Here is a 10,186-nt window from a genome sequence, read left to right on the forward strand (position 1 = left end):
TGCCCGGCGCTGCTTGAAGCGGGGCGTGGTGCAGCCGCCGGCATTGGCCGCGAGCGGGAAACCTGCAGATGTGGCACTGAGGGACGTGGCGAGCGGGCATGGTCGGACTTCGGCTTCTTGGTGGTCTTCTCCACCCTTAATGATTCTAGGATTCTGCTCTGAGCCCCACTGGGCTCCGTGATGACAAACTGAGGCGTGAGCGGGATGCCCGTGGGGCTCCCAGCGCAGCACTCCAAACCACGCTCATCCGGTACGGGGCAGTTCGGGTACTTTGGGGAGTTCGCGGCTGGGTGTGAAACACGCTGCATTACCACAGCCACTGCCTGCGCCGGGGCTGCCTCTGGGCTCAGTCCACACCTGTGGGGAGAGGTGGGGCCGGGCTGCTGCCAGTCCGGGCACGAAAGGAGAATTACTGTGGAGTGTGCTGACGGAGGGAGAGAGCTGACGCCCGAGGCACGGCCAAGCCTCAGTGTGAACGTGCTGGGTGCCTCCTGCCGAGGGCACGAGCCTCTAGCCCTAGGCAGGGCTGACGTCAGGGAGTGATGTGAAACTGGGGAGCAGCCCTGGGGAAGCACGGGTCCTTGGCGAATGAAGAGGAAAGGCTCTCTTTATGTTAGAACTGCAGCTGAGTAAATGCAGAGTAGGAAAGTTGGGTGAAGAAAAGTCTGTGCTACACCTTCAGCTGCTTCTGCTGTATTGACTTGCATTTTTATTTATTTTAAAGGTGAATTCTAAGGAATTTGCAATTTTTTTCCACGTAAAAATTATCAGCAATAATATCAGCCTTGTCTCCTTTCGGTAAAGTAGTTACTTCTGTTAAAAACAAACAAAAAACCAAAACTACCAAACTACTGGGAAGACAGCAAGGTGTTATGAGGTGATTTGTTAAAAGCAAAACGGAACGAAACAAAAAAACACTCCTCTAATACGTTTGTCAGAGCACCTAAAGGAAGCATTCAGAATACCTTAGCTTCAATAGAAATAATAAATACTCTAGTTGTTGCTCTTCAAGATCAATGAAACTTTTCATATATCAAATATAATTATTAATTCTTAATAGCCTCCTAATACAGTACACATCTCAGTGCGTGTTAGATTATAATTGAAGGGAAGCAGGTTGATAGTAAATACTTAAGAATGTAAGTTAATGTTTATCTTTCCACAAAAAGAGAACTCTAAATAGCAATTGCTAAGATGGACTAAACCTGTAGATAGAGGATTTTAACTGCAAGGTCCTGCAGACTAAAGATAAACATAAACTGAGGTGATTATCTTATGTAAGCTCAAAGATCTTGAATGCCTTTATACAGTTACAGAACAAACAACAACATGGCGTTAGCAGCAGCTGTAACTAATATTCCAGCTTGTACAATCTCATACTTATTGTGATGAGGATTTTCCCAGGTCAAAGCTTTTTCTGCTTCTCCACCTCAGCAATTTGATGAAGTTAAGACTTGCACTGAAGATTTTGTCATGATGAAAAACCATTTTGTAGAATATATCGATGGGTAGATCTCCATTTGGATCTGCATATTTCAGTGTTGTCATAGGCGTATACAAGGTATTTGTCTGATGGCGAAAAGGTGGATTTTCCGCAAGTATTATCTTTACTGTATGCTGCCAGGAATTACAAGAGGAGTCATTAAAGGACCTTTACTAAAACAGTAAATTAAAAATTTGGTTTTCATTTAAGTAGAGGAAAAGTAGATGACTGAAATGCTAGAATTATGTGAAATGCCGTATGCAGCTTTATTAGAATTTCATTAGAATTTTTTCTTCAAATATTTAAGGCTAGAATTATTTCTTATTTATTCATAATCCTATTTTTATTCCTCTACTCCACAGTGATGGCACTTTATACAAAGAATCCTGCACAGCCCTCCAAAATTATCCCTATTTGCTCACAATAGGTAGATAGTTAAATTGAGTTTACTAGAAAAGGATCAGAACAATGCACTTCACAGCAAGGGAAGCTTCAGTGTCAGCATGTGTTATGTGTTAGCAGTCAGCATCTGAAATTGTTGTCCCTTTCAATAACTTGCCTCCACCTGTCTTCCCAAAGAAAGCCCTGAACACCAAAAGCGACATCCAAGTATTTCTTATAGTGCCTTTTGTGGTCTAGGCTAGTCAAGTCAACTTCACACTCGCCTCACATTTGTGGAGAGCTACTTGTGAGACAGAGAGGAGAGGATTTAAACAGCCAGAAACCCTGTGCAAATGTAACAGTGAGGAATGGCCAGATTTGACAAGCTGATGTGTAAAAGAATGTGTCCACAAGGGTATTTAAATTAGCACCTGCCTTTAAGTGGGAAAAAAAAATAATATTCCTTTAATATTCTGGTGGGTCTTGTTCATAACTCTTGAGATTCTCTTAAGTTTTTAAAATTCTTTTAAGTCACACAAATACAGTGTAATTTAATCTAACATTTTTACAAAACAACAATAAATACAAAACAAAATTACAAAAACGACCAATGAACCAGTGCATTCTTAAATTAAGAAGAAAAACAAGAATTGTTGATGAATTACCTCTGCAACTTCCTCAGCACTTTGTCCAAGGCTCTGAAAAATTTGTTTGTAATTTTTAAGGTAAATATTAGTAAACATGTCAGCTGTTTCCTCATCTGCAGCTGAAAGATCCATTTTCATTCCATCTTCAAACACTTTTCTTTCAAATTCTGTAACCACTGGACCCGGTTCAATCAGACTTAACCTATCCAAAAGCAAAGGCAGACAGATTGTTACTGGTCTCCATGTGAAATGTACCTTTCTATGCTTCTTAAAAATGTATACCAAAGAGTTGCAATCTGAGTTTGAGCTAGCAAACAATAGGAAGTTATGTCTTATCAAGGTGGCCCATGTCATATTATTGGTCTGAAGCTGCTATCCATCCACACAGAGTAGAAAAATCTGCACAGCATATCTTTCAGGGAGGCACTGTAAGTTAACTCATGACAGAAAGAAGTGCAGTTGCTACTTGCTATCTTGGAAGTGTAGAATCTGATGATTATTTATCCACAAGAACTTCAGAAACACAAAGAAAAATAACTTAAAGATGATAAAAAATTAATTACTTTCTACTTTCTGGACAAAATCCCACATGATTTGTTTTTGTTAATGGTTTTCCCATGATAACAGTAGCTGAAAGAGAGTGGAGTTACCCAAACATGAACCTTTTGTCAAGTTGTCAGCGTTACATAGATCCCCCTACATTATTACATAAAATACTGAGAATTTTGCTGTTGACAGACAGATTTGGTTGCTAACAAATACAAAAAATCTGATTTCGATCAATAGGTACTGCAGCAAGTCACAGAAATACAGTTACTGGTCGGCTCTTATCTAGTTCAGGTAGTAATTAACCAATCTCAATGTTTATCAAAACACTCTTTGGGATAGGGCTTCTTTCCAGGGTTCAATTTTGGTCAGGCTTTTCTTCAGAACTAGTGCAGTATTATAGTCTTATAATCTCATCGCGGTACTTATTTTAAATCCCTCCAGACTGTTCAGAGCCTTATGCAAAATCAAAGTTTGGAGGCAGCTTTGTCTCTGGAATCCCATGTCAGCAGCTGTCTCTTCCCACAGCACAAGGGCTAAACACTCAAGCACACACAGATGCAAGCGACGTTTAACAATTCTTGAATTTCACACGTAAAATAGTTCCAGTGTGAATACGTGTGACAAATCCAACACTGAAGTACCACAATGAACAGCACCATTCTCTCAAGTACTGTCTTAAACATTAAGAAATACTACATCACATTCTTATTGCTTTCCTTTCAACCTCCTGTCCCAGTAGAAATCTCACCCCGTGTTCTATTCTGATGAATTTGTGTGATCTTCATCTTCCCCTTCCCTCCTTCTACTCCCCCTTCTCTGTCTCCCCAAGTCCTTCACCTTTTTTATCTCTAGATTCCTTTGAAAAGGAAAATACAGGTTTGTAATATTATTTCTACTGTACTATTATTTTTAGTATATGCAAGAATCTGTTCTCAGAAGTATTATTCATAAAAGCATGTAATTGCCCATGATAGTATGTTTATTTTCGTATCAAAACTTTATTTGATAGAGCATGTGAAGAATGTGGACATCTCTATGCCTTTCATGATGTACAATTTCCATGGGTTTCTCCTAGATAGCAACAAGCTTTAAGGATCTGTTTGGTAGTTCTGACCATATCTAAAACCGTCTCAAGAACAGTTTACATCTGTGGATCAATACTTACTGCAGCTTGAACTTGAGTGCTTGTATAGCTAAACTTTCGCAGAATCCTTCCACTGCAAACTTAGATGCAGCATAAACATCATTAAATAAAATACCTGATGGTACAAATAGAACATCCTGAGAATTGTATTCAACAAATAATTATTTTACTTTTACAAACATTTGTATTTTCCCAGAATTTCTGTGGTCTGCTGGGAAAACATTTAAAAAAACACCTGTGTATATTGGTCTAGTGAAACAACACTAACCACACTAATTACTATTGATTTATTTGCATATGTTCTCAAAATTGCTTATACTAGAAAAGTGTGGCTGACTAACACTCTTCTTCCTCTTAGCTGATGCTGTGAGCTCTTTGGATAAGTATTTTGTAGTCTAATGTATAAAAGTGCATATATAATATGCATTTATTTACACAATACCATTCACATTTACCAGCAAAACTTTTAATAGGCAGTAAATAGACACAGATGCTGAGCAATGTGGGAGGTTTGATTATGCAAGAGATCCAGTTTGCACTTGAGGGACTTGTAAAAAGAAGTGTAACAATGTATTTAGGAGAATGAGAAGTACTGTATTAAGGCAAACTGTAAGGGTTGTTATTGTTTAGGATTCGTCTCACCAGAACAATCCAGGCAGGAATAATGCCACTGTCTTAGTAATTGCAACACATATACAGTTAAGACTAGATGGAACGCAAGAGTAGAAGCATGATTATTCTTTGCTAAAACTAGCTCTGCAGAGTTTACGAGAGGAAGCTTTATTAAAAGGTGGTACAGTAGTGCAGGATGTTATTGGATTTTATTCCTTTACCACACTGCAGGGTGTAGTGTGTTTGCCCATCCCCACAACCGTTTCCAATAGTAAAAACTCATACTACTAAATCTTGTTTCTTTCAGATAATCTCTAGTAATAGGAAATAAAAAATGACAAAATAAGAAATGGAGTTAAAACTGATAGCCTTACTCCCATGGAAAAAAATATACTGCAGATTCTCTTGTTTAAAGGTCTTGAGTAGTTGTGCAGAGTCACAGGTTATTGGAATGCATAAAAACATCATCCAAATGCTGTCTACTGAATAGCTGGAACTTCAGTGTTATAGAGCACAGTAGTTAGAGATGCTAGCTCCTGCATTTTTTCCAGCTAAGAGTTATGCCCTAGATATTGAATACTGAACTCTAAGAATAAAGAAAAAAGAACGACCACTTTGCCTTGTATTCCCATAACACTGCTTATTATAACTATATGGCCGCTCTTTCTCTTCTTCATGTCAGGCAAAATCTCCTTTAGGAGTCGAACCAGTCCGAAGAAGTTGGTATCCATCACAGTTTTCATTTCATCAATAGTCTGACATTCAATTGGTCCGATGAGCCCCATTCCAGCATTGCTGACTGCACAAAATGGAAGACAACAGTGACCAATAACTTTCCTACACATTAACTTGTCATCTTCACTGAACAGCATTTAAAAGTGAAAGGATTAGGCACTAAACGATCCTTAAATAATCTTTAAAGAAAAGGTTAAAACAAAAAGATGTTAATGCATAACTCAAGCTGTGCAAATATACTTTTATTTTTGTTTAATTACACTTCTAATCCAATTTTATTTTGCACTTCAACCAATTAATTTCAGCCCTTTTTCTTTAAATCAGAAAGGGATTACAGGAAAATGAGTCAAGAACCATCAATGTTTGTTCATCATTCAGCAGCAAGAATTAGAGCCTACTGTTCCATGCTATGGGCATTGGCTAAGTCTTCAATCTATTCCAAAAGACAGATTAGGTGGTATTTTAGCCTGTCTTTTAGGTTTCATTTGTTTGTTTGAAATACATACATCTTTAAAACACACACACACACACACACACACACACACACAATACCCTCATAGTAGCAGGTTTTCTACAATAAAACTATCATATTTTAGAAATTAGATCATAATATAGTTTGCAAATGTATTTTGTTAAACAGTTTTTTCAGCATTATCAAAAGAAAGGCAGTTCTGTAATTTTCTCTCAGATTTCATTCTTGAGAGTGTAAGCGTCTTCCATCTTAAGATATCAGTGTTTCCTAAGACGTCAGTGTTTACTTTTAGCAAAAGAGTATGAGAAGACTAATTGCTGAATTATTTGCACAGCACAACTATAATTCTCCACACCAAATTAAAGAACTCTAACGTTGCATTTGTTATTTTACTTCTGATTTCTGAATGCTATTACTTTCTTATTAGGCAGGACTAACAGGGCAATGGTTGGTTTATAGGGTGGTAAGTCTTCTACATGAGGATGCAGATTTGGGCAAAAGTTCTCTTCTCACACTTTATAATAAAGAACTGCATCATCTTATCCAACACTTTCTGCAATCAAGCCTCTCCTCTGTAAATAAAGAAAACGAGCTTCCCAGCTTCACAGAAACACAGTGAGATTTAATTCATGCCTGCACAAAGCCCAAAGAACCATGAACAGAGTAAATTATGCAATGACTGTTACTTTAATGACATGAAAAAATGCACCAATGAAGCTTCTCCAGTGTATTTGAGGAGAAAAACAGTACTTATCTGTTCACATCCTGTACTTGCCTAGGACATCAATCCTTCTGTCAGGGATACTATTCACACAGGTTTTAATGGACTGTTCATCACAGACATCCAGTTGCTTAATTTCCAAGGTTTTGCCCAGATTATGACCTGCAGCTTCCTCAAGTGCATCTTTCTTGGCCAGATTCCGCATTGTGGCATACACTGCAGCAAACCAGAAGCCACAGTTGATCAGAACTAAAACCCTTCCTGTAGCAGTGTAAAGAATATTTTTTCATCTGTATCTTAAATGTCAGTAATAGAATCTAGATAAAAACTTGAAGTAGGAAGATCCGATTTTCAACATAAAATAGCACTAATTCCCAGAACCAGAATCTGGTTCTGAAACCTTCAAAAAACTAAAAACGAGAATTAAACCACTATGCACAAACTAAAACACACAAGCATAATACCAAGCCAGGCTGCTGAGTCATTTTTAATACTCCAAACATGATATTATAGTCCATATATGCTTTTTGTCTGTGTTAATCACATGCTAGCTAACAAAGAGCTATTAAAAACGATAGCTGCTTCCTCCAGCTGTAGAAATGCTCATTTATGCAGGCAACTTCCCCACATAAATCATAGAATGGCCTGGGTTGAAAAGTACCATAATAATCATCTAGTTTTGTTACTGTACCATAATTATCCATAAAACTATGTATCTGCAACCAGCCCCCTTGCAGTAAAATGCTGTAAGAATGAGAAACTGATTTCCTGCAGGCTGATATATTTACCTTGCCAATCATTTTCAGTCACAGCAAATATCCCATTTCTTCTGTTCACCCTCTTATAGGTGCATGGGGTTAGAATAATCAAATACATCAGGGAAAATAACTACAAGATTATTATTTATTTCTTCTAAAAGAATTTCTTTGGCCTTCAAATTGACACAAACATTTCATTCAATAAATTTTTTTGGTAGCCAGAGATGAAGCTAACTACAAGCATTAGAGAGAGAGAGAGAGAGAGAGAGACAGAGAGAGAGAGAGAGAGAGATCTGTTCAGTTGATGCAGGAGTTCGAGCTTTTTTCAAGTTGTTTGCTTACAAGAAGTGGCATATTTTAACTGCACTGTATTTCCTTGATGATAAAAAGGGGAAACTGACAAGAAAAGAGTCAGATTGAATACTATAATGTGTTAAGTAACAGGGAACAAAAAACAAAACTATTGCATTGAAAGATATATGTATTTTTTAATAAACATAAATAACAGAAATGTTGTTACCTTTAAATCTTTCCTGTTCATCTTTTGCCATTTTTACAGCTAAGGCCAATCCAATTCCTGAGGAACAACCTGTAATAAGGACATTTCTTCTTGCCATTTTTTCAACTATGGGTCAAGCAAGAGTTCTTGCTCAGAGGAGCAGCAACCTAAGTGCAGCTGCAGAATGTGTCACTGGCCTTTAATACTATCTCGAGCTTTCCTGAGTCGGCAAATCCAAAAATGCACACCTAGACCCTGCGTGATTAAGGGATAATCTCCAACCAGACAAAAACAGAAACACATGCTCCTTCATGAGCTTATAATCTGCACTGTCAATATGGACTGTATTTAATACAAAACAAGATGAGTCTTGTAAGACATGTAAACTACAAAAGTTGTTTTTTTGGTTGTTTTTTTTTTTTTTTTTTTTTTAAAAGTAGTAGAATAACCATTTTGTACACCACTGGAAGGAAAAGCCTTGCCACAATCACAACCAGCTTCTGGCATTGAGTCTGCCACACATATCAAACGCTCAAAACATGATCCTTCTGCTAACGGTGTTCAGATTTTCTATGCTTTAAAGCACTTAGAGTTCTTTTGAAATAGAGCAACACATCATTTTATTCCCACAACGCCTTCTTCCAATGGGAATGTTTGTAACTTAGAGTCCTAACAAGCTTTTTAAGAAAAAAAAGTAAATTGAAAAATGTGATGCGGATTTAGGAGACAAGTTGTTTAGACACATTCCTCACATTGCTTTCTGGCACTGCTCCCATACAAGACAAGAGAAAGTGAGCAAGTACACCAGCAGGGACAATCAGCCAGGAAGGCTCTGAGCACGTCAGCTTTACTACATCCTTGCAATCACTGACATCTTTGAACTATTTCGATTCACAGATTCAAGAATAAAGTTTTCCAAGAAACAGTAATTCCATGTCAGTGCAACACAGTTCACAAGAAGGAGCTTTCCAGGCTTCGAGCAGATGTAAACCAGTTAGTACCTCAAGAAGAGTAGGACTCCACAGAAACATTCACCTAAAATTACATTAGTTTCCAAATGAGGAAATTAATGTAGACAGTACAACAAGTTAAATTATTAATTTTTCAGACCAACAACAAGAGAACACAGCACCAAAACTTCGTAATAAAATATAATTATGATTCTTTGTATTCATCAGGCTTCTCACACTGTGTGACCACAGCTTTTAGCATTCACATACATAATTATGTACAAACACTGTTTGGCTGATCCAGCTATTTGGAAAATTGCTTTTGCTGCTCATGCACATTTATATTTAGTGCATGTGGGAGGGGCAAGTGAGGCTTTATGCAACACCACATTAGTGGAATTCCACTAGCGTGGTGACAACTGTAATTACAGAAAGGTTATTTTCTCCTTTTAAGCCCCTCAAACCAGGATTCCATGTTTCTCTGTTTTATAACATCAGTCGGAATTTTGATGCACAAATTTCTAGACAAACTGATCTGCTGAACAAGAGGAAAAAATATTTTTCAATTATTACAATGGTCTAATTAATTCTACTGGTCTTCATTTACTATTATTTAGAGGAGTAAAGAGCTTGATTTAAAACACACAATACAGTCATTTCCACAACAAAACTACACAACATCCTGATTTTTATACTGAAAAAATAATCTGAAACCACAGAATAGATATTTCATATGAGTGCAACTTATCAACAGCTGTGAAATGTGCACCTGATTTTGTATAATAACTGGAAACTGAGTAGTTGGACTTGTGGAGCATGTTGGCACATCTAGTTAAAGTGACCTACCTGTTACCAAGGAGTTTAGCATGATTCTACCGGCAGAGCTCCTGAAATAACAGAGCTAGCCTTTTTTTTTTTTTCTGGCTGAGATGCACTCTTAATACAATCAACATATAACTTAAGCCTAAGACCTAAACTGCAACACATTAATTTTTGTACCTCACTAGTTCAAAATAGCTTTACTAGCTGGATTTTCCAAATTATAAACCTATCTTAATGTGCATAAATCACATTTGTACCAATCTGACTTGAATTTAGGCCTCATAACCATGTTTACACTTTCTGATGCTTATGCCATTACCAGTGTTAGAGAGTCACTAGCCATTTATACTAGCTATACAGTACAGCATTTTTGGAAAACCTGCAAATAAAGTTTTGGAATGTATAGTTGAATC

The 10,186-nt window shown here is 37.4% G+C and overlaps 1 protein-coding gene across 1 annotated transcript; it reads right to left on the minus strand.

Moving 5' to 3' along the window:
• Positions 1 to 775: 775 nt before the first annotated feature.
• Positions 776 to 10,146, minus strand: LOC122181302 (retinol dehydrogenase 8-like). The gene is made up of 6 exons (XM_042873719.1): positions 8,023 to 10,146; positions 6,799 to 6,960; positions 5,436 to 5,615; positions 4,226 to 4,319; positions 2,530 to 2,713; positions 776 to 1,617 (listed from the first exon to the last, which is right to left on the minus strand). The coding sequence occupies exons 1-6, from the start codon at positions 8,117 to 8,119 to the stop codon at positions 1,381 to 1,383; spliced, it is 954 nt and encodes a 317-aa protein (XP_042729653.1). The 5' UTR covers positions 8,120 to 10,146; the 3' UTR covers positions 776 to 1,380.
• Positions 10,147 to 10,186: the final 40 nt, after the last annotated feature.

This window comes from Lagopus leucura, unplaced genomic scaffold (genome assembly GCF_019238085.1).
Source record: "Lagopus leucura isolate 7727_CA_CO unplaced genomic scaffold, USGS_WTPT01 Super-Scaffold_100009, whole genome shotgun sequence".
NCBI lineage: Eukaryota > Metazoa > Chordata > Aves > Galliformes > Phasianidae > Lagopus > Lagopus leucura.

Excerpts from the sequence above, each read along its gene's own strand:
- LOC122181302 (XM_042873719.1), bottom strand. The coding sequence starts at position 8,119 with ATGGCAAGAAGAAATGTCCTTATTACAGGTTGTTCCTCAGGAATTGGA. Across the intron at positions 6,961-8,022 it reads TGAACAGGAAAGATTTAAAG|TGTATGCCACAATGCGGAAT; the intron begins GTAACAACATTT and ends GGTTTGCTGCAG. Across the intron at positions 1,618-2,529 it reads GTGCTGAGGAAGTTGCAGAG|CATACAGTAAAGATAATACT; the intron begins GTAATTCATCAA and ends AATTCCTGGCAG.